The 27,443-nt window shown below is 40.3% G+C and overlaps 1 protein-coding gene across 4 annotated transcripts in view; it reads right to left on the bottom strand.

The window, feature by feature from the left end:
* The window catches only part of adgrb2 (adhesion G protein-coupled receptor B2), a 253,991-nt gene that overhangs the window by 46,711 nt on the left and 179,837 nt on the right, over positions 1–27,443 (bottom strand). For all 4 annotated transcript variants that reach the window (XM_085262313.1, XM_085262315.1, XM_085262314.1 and 1 more), the window contains 5 exons: positions 16,469–16,595; positions 6,376–6,479; positions 5,916–6,018; positions 5,313–5,463; positions 872–941 (listed from right to left, as the gene is read on the bottom strand). In XM_085262313.1, the coding sequence (XP_085118439.1) occupies positions 872–941; positions 5,313–5,463; positions 5,916–6,018; positions 6,376–6,479; positions 16,469–16,595 (555 nt within the window). The remainder of the gene's footprint in view (positions 1–871; positions 942–5,312; positions 5,464–5,915; positions 6,019–6,375; positions 6,480–16,468; positions 16,596–27,443) is intronic.

Raw genomic sequence — 27,443 nt, 5'->3', positions numbered from 1 at the left:
TTCTTGAACAAAACATTCAAATCATGCTTCACCTGTTTGACGTGGTTATTGAAATGCCTTAAAGGTCATTTTGCGCTCACACTTGACAGCAAGGAGATTAATTTTATATTGAAGACCTTAAAACTATTAGTTTCTCACTTGAATGACAGAAACAAGCCATTTGGCCCTAAGCTGGAATAATTTCCTTAATTTATGAGCAAATTTAGAAAATCTAAATCTTTAATTCTTTTTTCAGTGGTGGAGTTGCTGGATATTGAGCCATTGCAATAATATTAACAGAACCACAAAAATCAAAAGCTGATTAGCTGATTAGTTTTTGACGATTAAGGTTTTCACACATGATATGTAAATATGTTTTATTTAACCTGCCGATCAGAGCTGGTTTTCAGGGGGTTAATGTGTCCCTGCAGTGAACAGGACTGTCAATGTTATACCATGCCCACTACATAAGCAGCTAAGATGTGTTGCGTATTGAACATAGTGCATGCTGGGATAGGCAACTGTCCTCCTGTGGCACAGAAGAAAGAAATATACTATAGCAACTGTATGAATAGATACATGGATACATGGAGAAAAGACTGATGATGTTGATGTAAAAGAATAGATTTGGGGTTTACACACTCAGCTGTTTATAACACACACGGCTGCTTTGACTGAATAAACTAAATACATAAAAATACTCGCCTATGAAATAAACTTTAGTTTGAACACCTCAAGGGGAAAAACACTTGCATATTTTGATTCATCAGCAATGAGGCCAATGAATGGTACTCTGCCTCTAGCCCACACAAATGCATGGTTGAAGCTGGTATTTAGTGATGATATTCACATAGACTGAGACAAAGTCAGGAGGTCTGGAAGCAATACTCACTAGCTGGCTGTGCCGTAACCTCTCGCTCTGGTGAAACCCACTGACACTGCTACAACAAGGGCTGGAAGACCTACAGACAGACATGGGGAGAAAGATCAAAAGTGTGAGACAAAAGATAAAAGAGAGCCTTAGTGGGGACGATGAAGCATGTCGGCCCAATAAGATTTCCCAGTATGAACAACTCTATAAGGCTCCTTTCATTAAAATGCTAAGCAGCCATGCAATAGAGTGTAATATGAATGTATGATTCAAAGTGACTGGGCGCTCTATAGGTAACCCCAGCGCTCTGTACTTCCTGACATGAGGTCTAGCTACAAGCATGAAAACTGGGGTTAGATAGATGGAAGTTATTTTAGTCATAGGCGACGCAAAGCACACAGTGTGGGTGTGTGCAAGCAGCACCAGGAGTACTTGAGCATATGAGATTTAGAGGCAGTTTGTAAAAATGCAAGATATAACTAGGAGTGGTCAATAAGTCATACAATAATTAGCTAAATCAAGTGATTTGTGTGTGTGTGTGTGTGTGTGTGTGTGTGTGTGTGTGTGTGTGTGTGTGTGTGTGTGTGTGTGTGTCTACGCACAAATGAGAAGGAAAGAGAGTGAGACCAAGTGTCGCAGAATGCGTGCCAGAAACAGAAGGAAATATGCCGGGCCCTGTAATGAGCTTGGCTCTGAAATATTCATGTAATTAACAAAGCTGTGATTATGGCTGCAAATGAAAAGCAATTAGAAAAAGTCACATTAACATTAACAAATAAGATGGTGGAGAGCCAGGCCGATCCACTAACCAGCGAAGTTTCAATTAGTCAACATCATCAGTCTAGCATTTAACTCTATGTAGGACGGCAAACCGCGCACCTACACTTCAGGCTTACACGGTCTGCTGCTAATCTAACGCAGATCCGGTCCCGCCCCGAAATCTCCCGTTGCCATGGCAACCGATTTCAATCACATAATTTGGGGAAGAAAATTGGGAAATGGACGAGAGGAGGATAAGCTGTTTGATCCTCTCCACTATGCTCGACCGTTTCACGCTTTCTGTGTGCATCTGCAAGTGTGTCGGATAATTGAACAGCTGGCACGCGCCCCCGCCGTGCGCCCGGAGCCTTCCTCGCGTTCTGTAACTGCACAGCGTATACATTTTGCTCTGTATCAGGTTAGGGCATCAGTGACTTGGCAGATTAGACCTGTGGGATCAATATCAAGTGAAATGAAATGGGTGTGGGGGTTGTGATTTTTTTTTTTTTTTGTGCTATCTCATTGCTCATCTTGCTAGGGTTGTGCTGATGTTATCATATGTTTTGATTAACATCCCATCTAACATCCCTGCTGCCTGTTGAGTTATCAGGTCGTCTAGGTCACAGCATAATAGAGTGACATGCGGCACAAATGGGGGAAAAAAAAAAGTGACATAGACTCACAGGCGGAGAGGAGAGAGTTTACCTGTAAAGAGTGACACCCTCTGAGAATGTGTATGCATGAGACAGCTTACACATGGGGCTTTGGCTGAGTTAGATAAAATTACAGTAGAAAGCTGTAATGAATGCCTTTTGGGAAATGAAGCAGCAAATAACAGCATACGGTGAAGAAAAATGGGATATAAATTAGAACGGAGCAAATGAAGATTGTTAAGCATAATACAGCCAACAATTTCAACACTATGGCATAATAAGCTGTTACATTTTCATGTAAAATAAGCCTGTCCTGCTGCTCTCCATCACCAATGCATGTCACACAAGAGTGCCTCAATCAGAATCCAATTCATGAAAGGGTCTTCATTTGCCAAGCTGACAATCCTCTGGCATCCGAGGATAGCGGATGTTTTCGGTAAAAGAAACGGCAGACACCTTTATTATCAGCTAAGTGTAGAGAATGCCACCATTATATTGGATGTGATAATTCATGCATTCTGCATTTTGAAACAAACGCCGTGCTTTCTTCACTGGAATTCACAAACGCGCCTGTCAAAGTGTTCAGATTTCCAGGAAAATCATGGCAACGACAAACAAGTGCATAGCAATACATATTAATGCTTATGGAGGGGAGTCAGGAGAGAATTAATGAAGTCACTGTGTTTGTGCACTCAGTGTGATCAAACGTGCTTCGCGTGTACAGTCATGCAGTGTTAGACTCATGAACAAAAAAGTGACTTTTTGATAACTTTAACATTAAATGAAGATGGACGGTTGTTGCTTTGATTCAAAGACTTCCAATCCAGTGTCTTTCTAGTTGGTCGGCTTAAAAAAAAACACTTTTGGGGGTCATTAAATGCATTGAATCTCTAGTAAGTTAAAGACTCAGCTGGTCATTATTAACAAGTAGCTGTTACTGTGTTTCCAAAGTGCTTTGGTACATTGTTCTTTATATCAGGTGGTAAAGTTCTAAGGACGGAAGATGCCCTTCCCAATGCAGCCCATAAATGCAGAAATACAATTCAACACAGTTGCAAAAGGCTGTTTCTCACACAAAACCTTGATGAAAACAAAAAATGTCAATGAACAAATCACCGAAACAGCCGTCAAAATAAACAGTTCCTCTGATGCTGTGAAAAACCAAGGTGGTCGAAATGTTTAGATGTTCTGTCAGAAAGACAGACAGACTCCCCTTAGCTGCTGAGTTCCAAACAGGTTTCTACGACAAGTTTTACTGACACTGAAAGCCTCGTGAGCCAGACTAGTATTTTTCTGAGTATAACTGACAACAACTTTGCATCAAAGCAGCCAAGTTTGAAGATTCCTTTATCTCCAGCAAACACGATGGAGCATTTGGTAATCGTCGTCTTCTTCCGGCACACGGTTGACCTTGTAACATGTTTAACTGATCAGGATCCTCCACGTTCAAAAGTTGCTGCAACTACAAAGATTCTTTAAATGAGTTTGCCAAAAACGTGTGACTTTGCTTGGCAGATTTACATAATTTTAGAGACTTTTCAGCATGGAGTGTATGACAGTTTATACACTGAAATAATTCCAACATACTTTAGAAAGAGGGGGAAAAAAAAGAAAAGGGAAACTGTTCAGCTATGAAAGCGCATTATCTATTTTGATCACAAAGACACAGAAAGCAGTAATTGTTCAAATTGTAGACAATTGGGCTTTGATTTGGCGAGATGTGATAAAACAATCGCAAGCGCTAACAATGAATGAGAAATGTTTTTTTCTGCTGTGCGCAAATAACAACATGTTGTGAATGATTTCACATATTGTTTTGACAACTTGAACTATTATTTAAGAAGCGAGAAAGACTGCGATGAAGAGAAGCGAGCTTCACCGGCTAAATGTATCTGCAGTTGCAATTAAACAGACAAGAAACAGCAACAAAACGACAGAATGAATCAAAGATGCAGATTAGCAGAGCAGCGTTTTGAAAAAAACAAAACAAAGCATGCTCCGTGTGCTGGAAATGAGAATCGTCAAACGTGATATTAACTTGTCTTCTGGACATGTGAGAATCACAATAAAAAAGTAGAATGAAGTGCACAGTGCCCTAATCACACAAGCTTAGATGCTGGTCAGTGACCATCTGGCAACCACCTATCGTTAGGGAAAAAATTGTGGTTGCTGGAGGTTGATGGCAGTTGCTGGGAAAATAATTGTTAATGCCCCAGTCACACAGGTCTACACACTGGTCAGTGACCCCCATTTATCCCTAGCAACACACCTGTCACTATAGGCACTTGTGGAAATCTACTAGGAACCAAAAAAAAAAGGATTTTGGTGTAGCATCTTTTTTTATACCAATTTTACCCAGGGGGAACCAATGACATCCAGGATATATGCATTTTTCCCCCCTTGCAACCAATATGGCAGACAAATGTTGAGCAATATCACGCGAGAAAACTCAACAGCAATAATTTCAGGGGTGATGCATGCAAAGGGCTATTACAATCTTAGCCCAGATTTCAGGTACATTTATTATCACATTTTAACTCATATTCTTCGCCCGCTTTCTCCTATCAGCAAAAAACCAACCTTAAAGCCCCCCCGAAATATATTTTTCTGTCAGTGAAAGCAGCTTGTGCTCCCTGTCTGAGTGAAAAGGTAGCTGTAATAATGTCAGATCAGCAAAGAATGTGGCCCCTTTAGCTTCTCTGTTCAAACAGGCAGAGTTTGGGAATGAAACTGTAATTATGGAGGAAACTGAGTCGGTTTTATTACCACAGATCAGTGACACGGGCTGTGTCTGTGTGTGAGAATCACTGCAGTCTGGTACAGTGCATGCCAGGAACCAAAAGATGATGGTACAAAGAAAATGCGACAGACTTGCATATCTATGGCAACTACTGTGACAGCTACACTAGCTTAGCATATTGCTGAACATTCAGGTAGGCTCTATTATTAATTATATATTAATTTTTTTCATCCACTTTGAGGTGACTGAGCTTTAGGACCGTTACAGCACTGCACACTATTTTAAAACGTGTGATACTGTGTGGACTCACCCCAGCCGAGGCACAGAAACCGCTTGCGAATGAGTCGTGACCTCATTTTGCCAATGACTGCCAGGTAGGACTGCCACGCCTCAGTCAGCACCCAGCAGAAAGATGCCAAGAAGAAGAAATGCAGGAAGGCAGCAGTCACAGTACAGAGGCCCTAGTGAATAAAGAAAGTAATCGAGAGAGACAAGGGATTACAACACACGGAGAGGTGCTATTTAAACAAACAAACAAACAAAAAGTTCTTAAGAAGAGACGTCACGAATCATCTTTTAGGGTTTGGCAGGGGAATATGAAACCTCCGCAAAATAGAAAGTACAAAGTCAAAAATACTGAGTGGAAGAACACGAGTTCAACCTGGCACTGCTGTGTGGTTGATCGATGCTGACCACCACACAGTTCAGCCTTGCTTAGTCAGAAGACTTAGAATGCCTGCTTTGAGAACTCCACTGTATGAACTTTGTCTACTTCTGAACCCTGGTGGTTTTTGGCAGTTTTGTTTCTAGGCAATGGAGGCTTAGTCACAAGCACTATTATTGGAATCACAAGCACATGGACAAGAATTCCTGTGAAAATTCACGTGTAACTCAAAGAGCAGAAAGTCATTACCTTGCTAAGCGTTTGTGATTGTCCGACCAGAATTAATAAATTGGAGGCCAGGATGGAGAGGCAAAAATTCACCAAGATGATCGATCTCTCCGACCGGATATACCTAAAAGCAGAGTAACGAGAGACGGGAAAGAGGGAGAAATGACAGGCGTGTGCGGTAAGCATTAATGACAGACTGATGGACTGAACAGTGACTTTCTGGACATTGCAGAGACATTAGCTTGAGTTTGCCATCTGCTGCGTGTAATCAAAATACAAACTAATCACCACCTCCCCCCCACCGTAGTTGAACCATTTGTTCCTTATTAGGCCTCATTGGAGTTTTTGGCAAAGTAAATGACAGACACAAAAGAGACTTTGCTAGTGAGAAAATGACCACTGTGAGCACAGTTGATGTATGAATACTGACACTGCCATTACTCTATCAAATGTGTCTCTCAGTGTGTTTGTGAGCTCTCACCTCCAGAAGGCAGCATATATTAGCAGCAGGATGAGCAGAGCGGTGCAGGAGATGCCGCACCCCACCATAAGGGGCACAGAGGGCATGCTGGTAGGACCCATGTCCTAATAGTGGGAGGAAAGAACAGAAACAGGAGAGGGAGAGAGACGGATACTTCAGTGCAGTTGCAAGGCATTACAAGAGACATGTACCTGCATCAAAAGAAGCCTGAGTATTTCGCTCTTTTCAACAAAGCACATCTCAGTATATATCTGTTTGAACTTGAACGTGCTGGTCTTGCTATCGAGGTTTTGTTCCAGTTGCTAGGAAACATTCCCAAACTGACTGATTAATGATGATGGCGCTTATGCCACTGAAGCTGCATCAACTGTGACATCGACATTTGATAATGCTAACATGTCTATGAAAGCGAGCTCTGTGGCCATCATTAAACACCAGATAACGTAATTGTTGCTGCTTTTCTGCTTTAAATATCCACCAACGATATGATAATCAGGAGCCACTGAGGAAATAATTAACTGAAACAAAATTAAAAAATAAAGCTCACCTACAGCATCTTTTGCAGGACCAACTAATCCTTGCATTAAATTTACATCATCAGTTTAATGAGGCTTAGCGTTAGTTTAAGCAGGCTACAAAAAGCTGAGCCACTCTCCTTAAATATCACTTAATGCAGGGATGTCAAAGTAAACACTAAACTCCCTTTTCTATCAGTGCAAAGACATTTAATTAAACATTCAATAACTGGCATGTTTTATTACAAAAAAAAGACATGCAATTTCAACTGTGTCTCAATTTTCAACATTGATAAATGTGTAAAATTACAGAAACGCTTCTGTTAGCTCATTGTCCAGATTGTCCTGTAATTATAATAATGTTCTTTTTTCCCTATAGTAGAAAAAAAATTCTATATCAGATATAATAGTTACTTGTTATTTAATAAGTTAGTTATCTGATTATCTATTACTTAACTATTTGTTGTAATATGAATGGTATGAATTAATCTTTATCAATAGGAATCTATATGCATTCCTTCACATTTCCCAAAGCCTTCCAGTGGGCCATATTGGAGTCTTTGTCAGGCCAATTCTGCCCCCCCCCCCCCGGCCTTATGTTGGACACCCCAACTGTATATGTATACTATCCCACAAGTGTTGATGACTCTGCTTTTTCCTTTCTACAAATCCACTCTCTCTGAGGCTTGTTGCTGTGTTTAAGCTGCTTTAGCCTGTCCACAGTTTCAGCACATCTGCAAGCTGCTTTACAACCCACCTCTGCCTCAGCTCTGCCTTTAAAGCTCTAACTTAATTAATCAACCTGTTGTTACCGATGCCTGCTCTGTATATTACGTATGCGAGTTAAAAGGTAGTGAGGTACCAGAACAGAGCTATTCCACCAAGTGCAAATGACTGCAGATTAAAATATGACTCTCCTTCATACCACTAGAACGAACTGTTTCTGTGATGACTGACCAATGCTGCCAAGACACAGAGCTAGCTTTGACAAACACTCACTTTACACTTGCTGTGTACCAATTATACACTCATTTGATGACTTCTTATGCGCGAGGGTAAAAGTACGAGACCACAGCGCATAATTAAGTGATTTAGGTCATGATGTACAGCGTACCTCTGCTCCTGAGGTGTGCCTTTGAAAGCATGAGGAACAGACAAATGAAGCCGCGTGGAAAGCATGCACCCCGCCGCGTCCCAAATGGGCTTGATGTTTGGCCCGCTTTTAAGTTCTCAATCACACAATTTACCTCAATTTACCCCCCGCAGCGACTATCCTTCCCTTTCATCCCAGAGATTTATCACTGTACGTACCCGTGGCACAAGGTGTCTTTTACTGCAAATAAAGCACATACTTGAACACATAGGCAAATCCAGGCAGATGGGCTAAGTAATTGAAGGTAAGTGTTTAAGCTGCGTGTGCCTGTGTGTGTATTCGACTTGATCTGAATAGACGGAAGCATAAGACGAAGACTTCTTTATTCCCATCAGAAAGGAGAGGAGAAACCAACATGAAAAGAACGAGTAAGAGAGAAATTTAGAGAGGGAGATGGAGTAGGAAGAGCTAAGGACAAGTAAGCAAAAGCAAAGAGTAGGAGGTGATAGATAGGGAGACTGAAAAAGCAAGAAAGTTAAAGCTTGTCTTTTAGTGGTTTTTCCCCTGGCCCATCAAAGGAAGCCAATTTCTCCAGAGGAAAGCGGAATAGGTTGGAATACCAATACGGCACACACACAAACACACTGGGAAGGGAATGGAGGTGAAACATAATCAAAATTGCCTCATAGGGAAGGCGAGATCTACGAAAAAAAAAGACAAAGACGGCATATGACAAGCATCTGTTCTAGGAAAAAGGGAAGGGCCTAGAAGGAGAGCGAGAGACAAGAAAGACTGACTGTGTTTGATACTACGAAGAATGGAAGGTCAAAGGATACACAGGCACTTGTGTTTTTTGAGGTCTGACAGATCAAACGCAGGGCGATGCATGGGGAATGACAAGCAGACAAGCGCATGCACGCACACAGGCACTTAAAAAAAGGCTGCAGGATCACCTTTTTTCCCTCTCAGTTTTTGAATCCGTCTTAAATTAGCCTCTGCTAGAAAACTAGTCAAATAAACGATTCTCTCATTTCTAAGTGTGCTCTATCTAAACCCCTCAAACTGTCCCTGAACTCGTCATCGTGTCAATTTGTCTAACAGAATTGTCTAAATTGGTGGCGGTTAGGTGTGTGATGAGATTAAGGGTTTATTTCATAATATGGAAGGATGCTACAATAAGGGGAAATGAAAAGAGGAAACGCCCACACAAACAGACACGCTCAAAAACACTAAACGTAACACATCGGGCCCGAGGCTACTGGCTCACACAGATGCCCTGCCCCAGATAGATATAGTGATATTTTGATGCAGTCGGAGGAGAGAATAAAACGGAGTGCAGATTAGAAAGAGCGAGTGCGCTGAGGCTCTGCTGTATATGGCCAGGCTCCCCTGGGCAGATTGGCTACCATGTGATGGAGAAGATAGCTATTTTGAGCTCAGGAAGTTTAACCTACTTATCTCCTCTCACTCCTCCTCCCCACCCCCTCCTACCTATCCTGCTACCACCCACTCCCTCACTTCATCTCCCTCTCTTTGGCTCTCATTCTTCCCCTATTTTTTTTCCTCCCCCCTACATTCAGACCTGCTCCTCACTAGTGGCTTTCCATGTCCACCTGCACCAAAAGGCCCGTTTTCCATTAACTGCTCTTACAACTTTCCCACTGGAAGAAAAATGTGAATATTGAACTTAGCTGGCAAAAGTAGTCTTCCTATGACTGATTAGACAACTTCTGTTTAATATGTATCCTTATGTTAAGTTATCACTGTACAAATACTGCAGCTGGTTGGTGATGTGCTTAAAGTGCACAAAATTAATAACTATATGAACAATAAAGGGCACCACCAAACGGGAGAATTTATCCAGTATTTATTACAAAATCTTCACTTATCTGTATGTGTGTTTCTAGTGCTGAATTCCAAAGTAGCATGATCATATTAAGCTTTTCAGTACTGCAGTAAACACAGTGATTATGTTACAGTTTTCAGATACAATCTAGACGCTGGGCAGATGGAAAGAAAAAGAACATCTTTGCAAGCACCTGCTAGAGCTGAGCAGACTGATCTGAATAATGATAGCATTGATACCACCACTGATATTGGTATCAGATCAATACTAGCGCAGTGGGATCAATACTTTGTTTCTGTCCTCTAAGTTCAGTATGCAGCCCACTGACGTGTGTTAAACAAAACATGTTTTCTTCTTAGAAATAAAGAAATATCCTTCAAACATGCATAATGAAAAATCACTGAACCTTTTTGTGTTGACTGTCAATTTTATTTTATTTTTAGCATATAGCACATTTAAAGAACAGAGGTTGAGCCAAGTACTTTAGAGACAGGCACATTCACATCTTCAGAAGACATGAAAAGCTTTTGTCCTCTTAACTAATTGTAGTGGAGAGCAGAAATCACAGTGATTTAGCGGCTAGTGAAATGTGTTCAGAATTTGCAAATCATGACACAATGCTTGCCTCTACAAAAGCTGCCTTTATTCTGGCCCTGTATCGGATCAATACCAAAATCTGCAGTATCAAACAGCCCTACCATCTACACAGACAAACGTGCTGACACAAAACTAGCCAAGAGCCTGGAGAGATGATGAAGCTGAGTGCAAGCTGACCCCAGTACAGCAGCCAGACCCTGATCTACAAAGGGCGACAAAAGCTATATTTCATATTCAGTGACACTGAACACATTGGTGTTTGGTCCCCATCTATAAATTTCCTTCACTACACATCTTACTAGTCTTAGCTAACATGGAAATTAATTACTACTGGTGTGTCTGGCAGGTGACATCACTATAATAGTTCTGCTTATATTACATGTAATATAATACAAGATGGTTAAATTTGTTCTAGCAACAGTTAATTATCGCCTGACTTTGAATTTTAAATGTTTAATTTTGGGAAGGAAAACCTATTGAGTGATGGCAGGAAACAGGCTTAAGCTATCCATTCATTCCCCCTATAGTGGATGTACTGCTGCAAAATCAATAATCAATATGTGCACATTTATTATTTGTTAATGAGAACATATTGAGTATTCATTACCACTTACAGCATTGATATTTTTGCAGTGTTTCTCAGAGTCCTCCCATGTAGGGTCTGAAAATACTAGGCCCCTTGTGAAAAGTGGGGAAAAAATGACATTTTCAATTCAAGGCAGTCACTTGCCTCTTTTATTCCCACACAGGTACATACAAACTCAACAGTACACCCAGGCACACTGTGCCACTACATCGAAGGTAAAACTCTTTTGCTAATCTAGCAATCCTGCTGCTCAGTTGCCTGTTTTGCTGCCATAGCACTAGTTACATACTCACTGCAAAATACTTCAAATTGAGTCTTTTTATTTTTATTTTTGCAAACCCTCGAGGTTTCAACTTAACTGACTCTGACTTCAGTTGCCTCGAGAGAAACCAAAAGCCTGCTTGAGCTTGGAGTGCTGACGCCGTGTCACAAAGCGAAGCCTTTTCCTTACGTGTTGCCGTTTTCGCATAATGTTCAAGGTTTGTGATGTTTGTTGATGCAAAATGCAGAACGCGAGCAAGAAAATGAAAGGCCTTCAAGACAACGGGCAAACAAAAAGCCAGTTGCACCAAGACACATTTTTTCCTCAAGGGATCTTGTGGACCAAATTTGTATTTCACATTTAAAAAATTCAGTCAAAACCAACGCCTCCAACACATTCTGACCCTCTAATTATATTAAGAAAAACACACACTTTCCACTCAGTTTTGAATATCTAATTAACAAGTCTTTGCCCTGCCCACGCTCAGGCATTATGCATCTTTAGACAAACACGCAACTAAATCATTACACCTGTTTATTCATAATTTCCTGTGTCATCGCTGTCACTTGGCTAACCCTTCATTAATGTGACAAAGGATTAAAAGATTTTAATGCAATTCTATGCCGAGTCCCTCATAAATTTTAGCGCCCCCTCATCCTTTAATCACATCTGACAAGTGCGACATATTTGCATACCATAACCTTGCAGTCTCGCTTGGTCTAGGTCAGGCCTTGTTTTCTCTCCAAACACTGCTGCCAGTTAAATTATAATAAGTTAAAATATGAGTCGCCACCTTGAAGCACTTCAGTCATCCCTATCGTCTTTTCCACAGTCAAATCAAGCACGGTGGCCATTATTAGTCTAAATAATAGGCCCTGTTCTGAAATGTTTCCATTCTGATTAGGTGCCTCGAGCACTGATGATAACAGACGAAAAAGACTCGATTTATCTCAGGCAAAGCCAATCATTTCATAAGAATGATTGGGCCAAATGCAGTTAGCGTGGCAGGTAGAAGAAGCTCTGAGAAATCCTTTACAGCAGAAAGACATCAGTTCAGATATTGTTATTTGGAGCGACTTACTTTGATTCAGTAATTGGTTCATAAATAAGTTAAAGAAAATGAGAAAATCCCTCTTTCTGTTTCTCCTCCTCGCTCAAGTCGAGTGTGTTTGCTTGTGCGCTCATCTGTGCTGACTAAACCAAAGTCTCAGGTGCTGTTGTGAACCGCTGACCTCTCGTGTCCATTCATATTTCTGGATGCCTGCTTAGGCAAGCTCAGTGTATTTGAATGCAAGTTCGGAGAGGCACCTGAAAGCTGCTATTAGCTTTAATGTCAACACAACTTGAGCACCGGCTTTATGGGCTGACAAATGCGAAGGGGAAAAAAACGTGGAAGTCACATTATTGACTGGAGGTGCAAAACGTTAAACTGACTTTTATAAAGCCAGTACCTCCCTCAGCTCCAAATCCCGTGATCTCCGTGAGCTCTGCGCAGGCAAAGAGTCCAGACGTATCCGTGGGGTTTGTGTGTTCCCACTGGAGTCATCTTAAGAATTAAGTGGCTTGGTCTTTTAGTATTCCTTCATGACCTAACTCAATCAAATCCTCCTCCTCTCCCTCTCTCTTTCTCGCTTGTCTGTGTCGCTAAAGTAAAAAAAAAAACAAAAAACAAAACCTCTGTCTCGTGTCTGATAGCGAAAGGTCTCTATAGACACTCAAACACGCAGGACACACACATACACACACGGAAATCTCAGAGGCTATAGAAAGTAAACAGGATTAACTGGCTATCCCTCACTCCACTGTAAACGGCCTGTAATGGCACCACTGCTCCTAAATCCCTCCACCTACCCCCCAACCCCCACTCCCGCTGCCTCCCTTTTCTATTAAACATGGAGGTTAATCCTCAGCCCCCCTTGTCCCTCGCGCCGTAACCCAGGATAAGCTGTCAGAGCTGGGCTGCTGATACTCACCACTGCTCCAACAGCCACACAGCCTGGACAGAGCATATGAGTGCATCTTTGTCTGTGTGTGTGTGTGTTGAGCATCTGTGTGCGCGTTTTCATTCGCCCAGACTTACATGCATGCATGCAGGCTTGTGCATGTTAAGTGTTTTTAAGTGCATACCACCATATATCAGTGTGTTCGCATGTCTGAATGTGGCTCTTTCTTTCTTTCTTTCTTTCTTTCTTTCTTTCTTTCTTTCTTTCTTGCTTTCTTGCTTTTTTTATTTATTGCCAAATTCAATTTGCCTCTCTCTCTTCTTTTTACACAACCCAATCTCCACTGGAGTAAAAAGCTAACTCTGGAGCACCCTAAAGCAACAAAGTGCACTCAGCACCAGCAGCAACAGCTCCTGACTGAGAGCCATTGACACAAAAACACTAACCCACACACCTTCTGGTCCTGTGCAATGGGTCTAAATGGCAGCACTGGGGGCTGACTGATGAATCACTAATGACTACCACACTCTTCACAGATGTCACAAATGTAAAAAAAAGTCAATGGTTTTTTTTTTTGTTTCCCCCCTCTCCTGGCCCTCTATCAGTCAACTCGGTCGACCTGCTTGCTGTGTGGCGAGGGAAAAGTCAATACTGTACGGCTGGAAGAGGAGTCGCAGGAACCAGAAACAGTGGCCGGAATGACCCGTTCGGCTTATGGGTCAAAGCTATTGTGTTTTCCATATTACGGGGAGTTAATGTTTCCCTGGGGTCTGAAATGGCTTCCAGACCCCTGTGAAGTAATTCAAGCTCTGAGGTACAAAAATAATGAATAACTGCAGTTCCTTACCTGAAGGCCATCCCCTTATTTTGACCCTCTTTACAGTTAATAGAAGGGAGAAATAGAACAGAAGGGAATAATAATACTAATAAATCCTAAAGCAGGACACGGAAATCTTGAGGCTTACAAACCAGCTGATTATCTCAGGTTTACGCAATTTACTGAGTCCTTCCTTTAAAACAGGGAGGTCATCTAAAAGTTGCGACGCCAGTCAGTGTCACTACTGTCAACTTGGCTTATCCATGTTTGCGTTGGATTAAATGACTTTATCCGTCTCAGGAAACGTTCAAGGCAGCTGTCACTTGCACGGCTTCATCCAAGGTTGGGGATAACAAGAAACAGAAGTGAATGTGACTGTGACAGGAGTTTTTCAATGCCGTGTATGCACTGGCAACTAGATGCTACCCAACAGTGGGATTCTTTTAACTATGCTGTTAAGAAGACTAAAAATGCATTCAGCTTAAATAAACTCAATTAGATGTTCTCATTTCTCAGTTTTCAATGAGTGCGGCAACCATGAAACCCTTTATTTCCTCCCTTCTTTTTCCTTGAGACTGAAGCATTTATAATATGCTGCAACTCACTACAATATTCTGCCTCTAACTTAATTTTTCTTTAGAGCAATGGCATCAGAGGCACATTTGGTATGCGGTAATATTTGCTATAAAAAAGGGGTGTAACATTAGCCAGGGGGATGTATAAGAAACGTACCTCCAATATTCATACTCTTTTAACTGTATTTGTTTCTTTTTGGTGCGACCAGATAGGGGTACTGATGAATTCCAATTTTTTTTTTGTTCCCAATGTTTGATGTTCTTCTGCTGACAAAAGCTATGCTAAGTACAGTACGGATTTTTCAGAGCTTTTTTGTGGGAAACACTGACCTGCCATTGCTGTAAACAGTAAAGCAGATGGCCTGGCAGCTAAACAATGAGCTGATAGAAATGCATTTTATAAAAAAAGAAAAAAAGCAAAGGGTAAATGCAAGGCATCGGTGAGCACAATACAGAAGCAATGAATTATGCCGAACAGGGCCACATAAGTGCACGGCTCTTTATCTCTGCAATGCTGGTTGTTAATGCATTACAGGTGAGTGCAGAAAACATCCACTTTCCATCTCTCTGGCCCTCTCTCTCTCCCTAAGCTGCCTGCGAGCCGAGACCAGACTACCTTTTCTGGTTGGTTGAACATTTCCTCCACCCTCCAAATCCTCTGTTCCTTACAATCACTTTCCATTTCTGTGACACACACAGTTATTCTCCAGCGCTTACTAGAGAACTAACTATTAAAAGAGAGAATCACAAAAGAGATTTTAATGTGTGACAAAAATGTACCCAAACCTCATCTCCTTTTGCTCCTTTGAATATTTTAAGCAACCAGTCTTGTCGTGGGCTTTGAGTACAAGTAATCAGAGAGGCAAATTAAGAGCCAAAGCCAAGGGGGAGCATTTTGTGACCACAGTGTAGGGGTCAGAGCTGCAGCATAAAGTGAGAATGAAAACTGGAAATGTTAACAAGGTGAACAGGGGTAAAAAAGAAGTGACAAGGGGGGGGGGGGTCTTACAAGAGATTCGCAGGTAAAAAAAAAAACAGCTAAAAGGAATAAGGGAAGCAAGAAAATGGGTAAAAATAATGAATTAGAGGTAAGGTGTAAAATAAATGGGGTGATAGTGTGAGGTGTTACACAGTGAGAGAATTAGGGTCCTTTGGGTGGATCTACGAGGAAGGTGATCGGGTATTTAGATGACCGTTAAAGCAGGAGAACAGGTCAGTGAATCAGAATGTGCATTACCATTAACTGCTAAAAAGCCCGCTTTTGTCACGTCAAACACACACTGTGAGCCACGTGAACTATTTATAGAGGAACACGTTATGTGCTCCAGGCAAAAAAAAAAAAAAAAAGTCACACAGAGACACAATAAAATCTCTTCCTTCCTCCCGTCGCCTCGCCTCTCTCACATCACACGGGACTGAAAGAGTCCGACCTTCATCAAGTTTAAGCTCAAAAACAAACAAACAAAAATAAACCCCAAACTTGCGTAATGGGAAGAATGACAGCCAGTCAACATATAATTAGACAAACACACAGTGATCAAAATAGCCATTTATACAGTACTGTGTCACAGTTATAAAACTGACAGCCCCACTCAGGCTGCTCTCATTGTTATGAAGTAAGACATCTCACATAAAGCTCTGCTAGTCATGCCAGCCTCAGCCATCCATATCCTTCTGTTAACTCAATAAATGACTTAAGAGACGTAGTTCTCGGTGATATGTCTGACGGGGATAGTGGCTGGAGTCTGCGTACAGAAAATCAGCTCACTGACCTGCGCACCCTCTCCTCCTGGTAGTAGTTGCCTCGTTAACACCCCAAAGTCCCACAGAGTACATCAGGCTTTCCATAGGTGACTCACCGGGTCTTTAGCTTGCTGCGCTAACACGGCGTAGGTGGATATTCTGCTGCACAGGCATTTGGTATGGACAGCGGTTGACGCGAGTGTTTGGCAGCCTTCTGTGCCCCAGTTTTCTGCGCCAGCTTCCCTGGAGGTGGAGAGAAGGGGGGGGGTTGGTAGAGAGGGTGTGGGGAGGTGGCACATGGGACATAGACAGTGACTGTGAGACACATAAAAATAAAACTGTCACATGACTACACATGGATACAGGAGGTGAAAAAAAAAAAGCCCAACAACTTGTGAAAAGGGGACAGAAAGTTTTAACGGACTCGTTCCTCCCCGTCGAGCTCCCCGAGCTCAGCCATTCACAGCATATACGTTTAACATTCAGCGATCGGCACTCGGGCACCGCCATGCTCTTTTACTCCTTTACAGCATCACCCCACTTGTCCTTCTCCGTGTTCAGCAACCTAAACACTTTCTTTCACGTCTTTGTTCATCCTTTTTTTTTCTTTTTCCCTTTTATCTATCCCATCTCCCTTTACATGGAAGAATGCCCTTAGAGTCTGGGGGGAAAATGAAAAGGATTGCATCGGCGAAAAGTTAACAAAAACCAGTGAGGCCTAAATGGTGTATGGGGCTTATGTGGAACTAAATGGTCAATTGCTTTGACACCTAACACATTACTGCAAAGGAAGCAAGCGGCCAGAATCTCGTACAATAGAACCTTGAACGCTTTATTGCTTGGGATCTTTACCGTCTTTTTTGGCCACCCGTTGCCTCCCTCCTTCCCACCCTTTTACTTTTCTATAAAAGCTCCCAACGGAAGGTTGAGTGTTGAGGTCAATCAATAAGAAGTGAACTAATTACCCTGAGAGTTCACACTGCACATTAACCTTACGATTAACCCTGGATATACTTTTATTTCAGTTGCCAGAGACAGGTGAAAGCCATAGAGATGTTCTAATGGGGTCAAGAAGGCCAGCTTCATGAGTTACGGCAAAAGAAGGAGCAAGTAATGTGTCAGTGAGAAATATTTTTGTTTCTTTTTCTCCTCTGTTCCTTTCTCTGTGTTTTGAAGCGGGTGTGGCAACGTCCAGGATTTAAAGTAGAAACATCAGAGCTGATGACAGTTAGAGTGGGTTCAGTTTCATTGTTAATCCAGTCCGATCAGGCCGCAGGCAAATAGTCGCGATAAAGCAGATTAAGTGAGTATAAAACTTTTAGAAATGTCACCTCAAGATTTGAAACAGCATGAACGTTTGCTAAACTTTCATGTTTTGTCATGAATATTTTAGGTTATAGTAAAATACTTCGCAGGCTATATTCAATGTAGCATGCAAATATATGGAGTAGGTGTATAGGATTTTTTTTTCTTTAACCAAAGCCTCAAAAACCTTTTGCACAGATATCTGACAAACTGTACTTTCCAAAGTACAGCCTTTTGTTATAGCATGTAGGCACAACAATCTGACCACAAGAGACTCGGTTTGATTTCAAGCAGCAGTGGCCTGCTTGAAAAAGAAAAAAAAAAAATCAATTATTTGAAGCTAAAGACAACTCCTGTTACTGTGGTAATAGTTGCCGGTTTCAAAACAAGGATCTTTAGCAGGGGAAGAAGGGGATCTATGTGAGAACAAATGCTTCCCAGCAGGGATTTTGGGTGATGAAAATGTACCTAGCGACTCATCTTTGTGAAAGAAAACACTCTGTACTTGATATCTTTATCACGGTAACAAATACATTTCCACCAATTTAGAAACCAATTTAAAATGTCCATTTTTTGAAAATCATTTTGTTAGTTAGCAAACAACACAAACTTTGTGCTGCTCATTTTGTTCTATACACATTTATGGAGTGGGAGGAAAGATAAAACACAACTGGAGAGGTATATGCTGTTCTTTCTCTTCTGCTTTAGTGAAGAACTTAATTACCTCATTCCAAACTAATGGCATTGAGTACCCTCAGCAGTGGATGGAGAGAAAATTTAATAAAGCGTTGGCTGTTTCAGGACATCTATTTATTAGGATTTATATATACAGCCTATATATTTGAAAGTTATTAAATATGCAGAAATCTATAGTTTAGAATGAAATTATTATCCCCTTGTGAAACTTAAAGTTTTATAAACATTTCCCCATGTTTTTTAATATAACATTATTTCTACTTGCAGACAATAACAGAATTATTGTCGATGGGTTAATGTTATCATCCCCCTGAAAAACTGACCTTTTATTGAGCCGTAGCACAAACCACTGCTGCAATAATGTGCGTTATCTTTGTAATGCTCTAAGCTTGTAAAATCAAGTTAAATGAAGTTAAAACTTTTTCCACATAGTATAAAAACTTAAGCAAGGGTTTGAGCTGCCACTTGAGAAAAAACTAAATTAATCAGTATAGACTTAATAAAAACAATTGTTGATGCTCACAAAGCAGGAGACGGATAAACAAAGTTATCAGTGTTTCAAGAACTGTAGTGAGAAGTATCATCAAGAAGTTGAAAGAGAGCCACACAGTGCAGAACAAGCCGGGCAGAGGTAGGAAACAAATCACAGACTCTGAAAAGAAAACTAGTGAGATGTGTCCAAAAACAACAGAACTACCAAGACACGAGGAAATGACTTAGTCAAGCTGGGAACTGCGGTCTCAAAAAAGACCATCAGTAGGACCGTGAACAGGACTGGACTTTGAAGTCTCAGACCAGGAAAAACGCCACTTCAAGCCAGAGTGAAGGATGCCGAGTACAAGCGGAAGAAGGATCATGCAAACTGGAAGCACATCCTTTGTTCAGATGAGAATAAACTAGACTAAACTACTGCCTGTGCTGGAGAAAGAGGGAAGAGGTGTAAAACCCAAAACAGAACAGCATCTCTACAGTGAAACACGGTGGTGGCAGTATTATGTTGTGGGGACGCTTCAGTGCGTCTTGAAGTGGGAATCTGGTCAAGGTGGAAGGAATCGGAAATGTGTAGATTCTGAAAGTAAACCTCCAGTAGTCAGCAGCAAACCTGAGTCTGAGTTGTTGCTTTGTCTTCCAACACGACAACAACCTTGATGAACTACCTCCAGAAGGCCAAAGAGAATGTTACTGACTGGCTTAGGCAAAGCCCTGACAAATCTGTGGGCTGAACTGAAGGCCATCACATCTGGAGGAGCATGAGAGAGCAAATGTCTGCAGGCTGTTATCCAGCAAAAAGGATACACAACTGACTATTAGGCCTCACAGGGAGTGATTTTGACCCTTGTAGTTTTATGTTTTTGTGACATACTTTTTTTGTCTATGTGCAAAGTATCAAAAAGCTAAGATGTTTGGAAAAGCCCTTGCTCTCTTTAACAGCACTTGGGAAATGCTTTGACTGTAAAATCTGTATATCTTTAACAATTAAAAATTTAAATGAGAGGAAGCTTGGCTGACAGCTTCAATTCAATAAAATTAACAAGCTGTTTTGATTAGTTTTGTCTTTATGGTATCTTAGCTTTTTATCCAACCTTTGGGGGAAATAACAGAAGGATAGCTTTCAAAGAGGAATTCAACGATACTCCTCTGTGATGCCCGCTTAACACAGCTCTGTTGCACAAAACTCTGGATTTGAGAGCATAAATGAATGAAATAAACAAACACGCTGAATGGTTTCTGGTTCAAGTTAAGAAAACTTTACTGTTGCTTTTACACCCGTCCATCAAAAAAAAAGCAAACAGACAGTTAAAAAGTTACATGCTCTGCTTGCCACTTACATCACGTTAACTGCAGATCAGTAAAAAATACCACTCAAGACTATTTCTGCTCTGACAGGCCACTTATATATGATCAGTTTGACTGTAAATGACAAGAGTGTATCAACATTAACCCTCAAAAGTATGTCTGAACAAGAAGGACTGCAAACAGGATCATAAACCAGACACATGCACACACACATACACTGACACTCAAATCAAAATGTCACTAATAAGATGTGAGTACAATCCCCTGATGATCATCATCTGCACTATGACACTTCAAAGACTAAGGATCAGAAAAAGAGTTACAGCAGTGAAGCTTAGAGACAGCTTGACAGGTATCAACATGGTGCAGGGCTTTGTGTGTTTTTGTGTGTTTGAGAGAGCGACAGATAGAGGAAGATTAAAAAAAGACAAGGCGAGAGAGCAAAAGAATGGCAAGGATGAGGAAATACGTGTGTGGTATTTTTGCTTCTTTGACTTGTGTATACGTCATTTATTTTACCGACCACTGTAGCTGAATAAGGCCCAGTCACAGAGGCCTAGATGGTCTAACTGGTCATGAAGTAAAAATGAGCATTCCCTGGCTGGTTGCTAGTGCTTGCTGAAGAGAAAATGATCGCTAAAGCTCCAATCACACAGACCTACAGTAACCCCCTAGCAACCACCTGTTTGTCAGTGGAAAACGTGTGCTTCTCAACCAGTCAGGAAAAAAATTGAAGATACTCCTTGTGACGGCTTTGTTCACTATGAAAGTGTTGGATTTGTCTACAAGCACGGGCCAGCTACTCTCCGAGCTGTCCTGCCCTAAACAGCCTCCCACTGGTGTCTCGTCACACCCCTGAGCAAATATATATTTTTGCCTCTGCTCTTTGTCTGACTTTCTGTTTATCCTGCTGTTTGCCATGTTGTGTCCTGCCTCATTCTTACATATTCCCCTGAGTTTTGGTTTGTCCTTTTATTATTATTATCATTTTTTTTGTTGGCTTTATCCTGCTTTTCCCTGCAGTGTCCTTTGGTCACAGTCTTTGTAAGTTTATTAAAATATATTTGGTTTATTTTATCTTGCATTGGAATCCTGATATTTGCAAGAAAACAACGGAAAAACATTTCTTAATAGGCAAACGTCCATCTGCAACCCATTTCTGACATTTCACTAATTACCATGGTTATACATCCCACAACAATGACTAGCTGACCACTTTTACAGATATAATTTGTTGAGGAACTATATTTTTGAACTCTAAAAGGTTGCACTACGTGTTGGGAAAGTATGCTAACACACAAATCGACATTTTTTTCATAGTCATATGTGCTGGTTAGCTTATATATGACCTCCCAAATGATGTCCAGTTAAGTACTTCCAAACGGCTTTGCTCACATAAGTACAGGGACGTGAAGTGTTACATGTTTTTAATGGTTAATTTATACATGGACATGAAAGCCTTTAATTTACTGCTCCAAACATTCAGACTGCATGCAATAAATAAAGACACACACACAGACACACACGGTATTCTACACTAGTCTCAGCAGAGAGGAAGTTGGCGTAATGAGAAACTATCTGACAGCACACAGCAGGGAGGGATCGCTAAAGATAACACCACACACACGCACACACACACACACACACACACACACACACACAAACACACACAGGCACACAAATACACATTATCTGTGACCTCTTTGTTTTGTCTGCTGAGTTTCAAGCTTAATTGACTGCTAACCTTCATCTACCATAGCTATACTCCACTGTTGGTTTTTTGTGCCTTTCAGCAGAAAGTCAGCTTTGACTTTTATTTAGTTTTATGTCGCACACAAAGTTGGCACAAACCCTGAATGCTGGCATTGTAGATCCACTACAGCTACGGCTTCACAACACTGCTGTGACTCCCACTGGGCTCATAACAGTGTTAGATTATCAGTTAGGATCAGAGGGTGAGAAAAGATTAAAAGGACGCAGCTTTTGTGATACTTTTGTTATAGCCTTTGAATGGACCAGGAACTGCTGACAGCTCTTCTTATCATGGAAAACAGGTACCAGATGTACAAACAGGTCTCTATATTAGTACAGTTGGTAGATAGGCTATGGAATCCAAATGTATACTGCAAAGAGCTCCACCTGGCATTATAAGAAAAAACTACAAGATGTGTAAATATACATAAAATCAACCTGCTTTCTAGAATTGCTGTAACCGACACATCTACTCTTTGGTCTTGACAAAGATTTATTAAATGAATGCTAGAGTTGGTGATAACCCTCCATGCTCAGTGGGGATTACACAGTTTACACACACATTAAACAAGAGTTTGTAACTCGACAATGCGCTCATTGAGGGCTGCTGCTGCAAGGCACTGCGCTGCTTTGCATTGCAATAAATATAACCATTAGTATCCTAACATTTAACATGTGCACTTTATCTTTAGCTGCCTTAAAGGGTTACATAAGAATCAGAACTGCAGCTGATAGGGATCTTATCATTTTGAAGGTGATTTACTGTATTGGACAAACTGAAATTTTGACCTGTGATAGTGTCAGATTGCAAGGTTAAGAGATCACCAATGGAATTACTCTTAATCCTGTCAGAAATGCTTACAAATATGAATTATATCACCGAGCTCGGACATTTCTCTCAAAAATGTGTATGTCTGCACAAGATGTTGATTAGTAGCACTGTTGTTACCAGATAAGCAAAAATGTTGACCTGCCAGTGGCAGAAACCTATTAAAATGCTTCCCATTTTGCTTCCTAATTGCTGGTAGAATGTTTTTGTGGCTGTTAAGAAAAAAATAGGAAAAATACTTTCCGAACAACAGCGTAAATTGACCTTTTATGTCTACTGAGAATAAATTGGCACCAAATCTTGCCTGAAAGGGCAGTGCTATGAAAGCCAATTGCCCCCTGTTAAGCAGCAAACAAAGGTTAAACATGCTTTGAATGACTAAAACTGAATGGCTTGATGAAGGGATTTCAGCTGTATGAAAGTGTAGTGATGTATTGCCAGCACCTTTATAGTCATATTAAAAAAAAAAAATACAGGACATGGACTTTTTCCCAATGAACCAAACTTTGTTGAAAAGCTGATAAACAAAACCTAAAACTGACATTTTGCCATAATTTTTAGAACTTCTCTGAATCCATAAAACTAAAAACTGTTTTTCTAGATAAGATAGGGGGAACCAGTCCTTTTTAAACCTCCAACATCTTGGATCTAGTATTCTCTTTCAAACTGTGTGGTGTCAAGCTCTAATGAGATCTCTCAAGGTCTGAGAAAAAAAACATGATTTGAATGCCTAAGACTAGGACAAAGGTTTCTAAATGAAATCTCCAGGTTATTTGAAATACATGATTCCACTTCACGGAAAAGTTTGTCCAGGGTTAGATACACCAGCAAATACAGCCCAAATGCAGACTGATGCAAGAGCACTTCCATTCAATGGTGTGTTTATTTATATCATTTAAGACAAGAGGTAGCATACATTTGGCATTAGAGATATGCCTTTACTATGAAAACACCTACAAGAAGCTGTTTCTGCTAACTTTTAAGGTCAAGAGCTTATCTTTGTTTCCACGGAAAAAAAACTACATGTACTGGTATGTTTAAATAACTGTAGGTCATGCTTTAACATTTCACCTTCAGCTTTTATTCATAAGAGACCCAAATATCCCAAATATGTCTCTTCAACCACCAGCGTGCTAAAGGTACAGAACAAAATGCACATTGGGTCTTTATAGACAGGCTGCGCTTTTACAGTAGATGTAAGCAATTTTAGCCGCTTTAATCCACTTATCTGAATCAGTTGGTACCATTCAATATATAGTCATAGCTAAGCATTTAAACCAGTTTTACACGAGAAAATGTTGTTCTACACAGCTGTCAGTGATTTAATAAGGATTAACATTATCAGTTAATTTCAGCTGCTGGCAAATGCTGTCAAAACGATTTAGGAGATGAATGCAAAAAATAGTTTAGTCCATTTTAAGTTCATTGCTCGGCTTCCCGGGACTCATTTTGGTGTTGTCAAATGTTTGCAAAAAACCTTTTCCTGTGTTCTTCAATGGTCAGAAATGCAGCGAAGCAAAGGAGGAAAACAATAAAAATGTGGAAGCGGAATAGGCAAACAGCAATAAAGCGCAAAGAGGTGAATAAAGCATTGGGGAATGACAGAATTATTTCACGCATAGATGGAAATCAGTAGCACGAGAATCACAGAAAGTTTTGTCCTCATTACAGAAAAGAATTCTCTGAAGTCAAATTGCTATAAAGTCTTTAGACGACTGCAGGACCAGGTATAATGTCCACTGCATGAAATTGTGAAGACAGTGAGCAAATTGCCACAGACAGTGTGTAACCCATTGCTGTAAAGCTTTTTGAAGAGAAGAGAGAGTAAAGTCATTGTCTATGGCAGAGGGAGAGCTGGTGATAGACAGTGGAAACAGAGAGCTAATGAGTCATAGGCAGAAGGACCAGTGTGAAGGGGAGGGTTTGCTGTACTATCAAGGAATTGTGAGTATTATGGAAGTAAATGACCTCAAGAAGGAAATGATTCAGATATACCACTGTGTTCAGATTCATCAGCGTACATGTGAATCAGTGGTATCATATCGCAATGATAAAAACTTATGATAACAACTGAAGTATGTACTTATTGCTCACTTGTGAATTTATATAGTAATATTTTTTCCATCAGTATCTATACTATATACTGATCTGTACTATGTACAGAAGAAGACTGTACATAGTGCATTTTGTTTTGATAATCTCAGGTTATTTTAACTACTACTAATATAGTTTACACTGTATTAGTGTAAACTACACTGCACTTTTCATAAAGTATGTTTTTCTTTATTTTGTATTAGCATTTACACATATAAATAATGTGCTTAACTGACATATTACAGTCAAACTAACTGCTCAGTTACACTAGAGTAGAAAATAAGACAGAAACCATGTTAGAGATATCAAGAAGTAGCCTGGTGAGTGCATGAAACTTTTCTAAATAGATGAAATAAGATCTCTCAGACAGACTGACAAAAAGTCTGTGTCGATGACCACAAGACATCTGCACTGCTCTTCACAACAAGGAACTTGACTCAGCTGATTGCCAACTGGTTGCATTCTGATCGGTTCCCAACCAACATCGCACACACAGCTTTCTTATTCGTATTACAAAGTGAAGTGTGAGCACTGCATGTAACGCTGCAAAAGATATGACAATCCACAGTAGTAAAACAAACAGAGAAAAGGTTGTAGTTAATTAAAGTATTGAATTTAGCTGCTACAGTATCAAGGATGAGATATGTGCACGATATCATCTTTCAAAAGCTAACAAATATTTGTTGAGATGGCTGTTTGGGTAATATGTTTGCACTGGATCTGCTTTTATGCACTGTGTATTTTTACCTTGTTCTTTTAGGGTTTTTTTGTGAGGTTTCCTGACATTTTTGTACTGCTCTTATTTCTGCATTTGTGACTCCTGTCTGTGAAATGTGTTACATAAATACATTTTTCTTGCTTTCACACTTGTGGCGTACGTGAGGAAAAACAGAAGCCATCTGTTTTTATTGTTGCCCTGTATGAGGTGCACCCTGATTCCAAAGAGACAACATACTAAGCAAGATTACTAAACTCTGCGGGCAGTGGCGACATGTCATGGATTCAAAATGTTTAATCACATTTTGATTATCTGCTTGTACTTTATAAGAGAACACAAGGGTCATCCTGGTGTCACAGCTTTCCGTTGCCATGTTAAATCCGACGGGTTGGATTTTAATCTGGTCAAGACATTTTTAAATGTTACTCCTTCCTCTCACTGAATTTCCTGATGCTCCAGCTGTTTAAATGTGAAACTAAAGTTTTTTTTTATTTACTGCTTAATTTTTATTCTTCAAATGTAATTTGCAAATGCAATTTATGTTATTGTATGTCCGTGTCATTGTGTGTAAGATGCACTAAATAGTATTTGTTTGGCCAACATGTTTGAGGGAACTCTTCAGATAAAAATACAATATCAAGTGTTATGTTATAGTATTTATATTGTTTAGATATTTGTGGGGCCATATTTAGAATCTTTTTTAGTTATTGTTGAGTCAATATCTGCTATAGCGTGTCATGCTGCTGTAACCTACTATTACTGCTACAACAACATGTACTACAACAGTAATGAGAATTACAGGAAACTTTTCGAAAACACAGGAACAAAGCAGAAAAAATAATAAAACAATTCAGCACAATGGCATTAAATTTGAGTTACTGAAAGCACGTGGAGCTAAATAAGGTAACATGCATGTGTATTCTATAACCTACTTGTGATTACATCTTTCATTCATAATTGGGCGGGTTAGGGGTTTTCTCTTTCTTTTTTAATGTGTTGTTTCATTATGGATTTTTTTCTGACTGATTAAAATGTTGTATTTATTTTTTAAACAACCAAAGAATAAGATCAACAGCAATAGTACCGTAAAGTTTTCTTTTAACAAAACTTTTTAAACTGCGCTGTTTATCTGAATATAATACTGCATGGTATATACTGCTAGGGATCTAGTCGGAACCAAGGTTGAATCCAGTGGTGAAAACAGGAAAACAAATGTGTAGAAGAGATTATCTTTTCTGATAGACATTACTTCTGTGGCTACCAGGGAGCCAGACAGCACATTTACCAGGCGGGGAGTAAATCCTCGCCTCTTACTATATAGCTCGAAAGCACTGACACAAATCTTCACATGACTCAAATCATCTCTGCTTCCTCAACGCTACATACCACCTACTGTGAAGGATTGAGTAGTACACATTTGTTGTGGTATACTGCAGCAAACATATCTGCCAGAATATAAGCCCATGCGTGTGTGTGTCTTCATGCAAATCCAGATTTGAACTGATTTTAAGTGTTCCTCTGTTCCACCGGCCGATGTAAAGACTGGTCTTATAACCAGAAGAACATGCTATAAGATTATGGGAAGCTTGTCGTGATGTTTACATGCAAGGCTGTACAGATTATGTTTTTGAATGTACACGAGACATTTATTGATTTGAAGGCTGTGTTTGGTGAAATGACTCAAAGAAAAACATAATTTACGCGTCTCTTCTGATGCACGCATCGCTTTTGTGGCAGGGTCAGTGCAGGACATAAAGGTTTGTGCCTTGCGGTTGCCTCCACTCACCAGTCAGCTGCAGATTACATTAGTGATGCACAATGACACTTGCTTCCTTTCTGATCTGATACCCAAAATAACCCAGTCTGGTATTGCCAACAAGAGTGCCAACACAGATCCTTG

Source organism: Mchenga conophoros, linkage group LG22 (assembly GCF_057382185.1).
Source record: "Mchenga conophoros isolate Kocher_MC1m ecotype Shallow Benthic linkage group LG22, M_conophoros_male_GT1.1, whole genome shotgun sequence".
Taxonomy (NCBI): domain Eukaryota; kingdom Metazoa; phylum Chordata; class Actinopteri; order Cichliformes; family Cichlidae; genus Mchenga; species Mchenga conophoros.
Note: the sequence above shows the minus strand (reverse complement) of the source record. Positions and strands in the feature narration are given on the sequence as shown.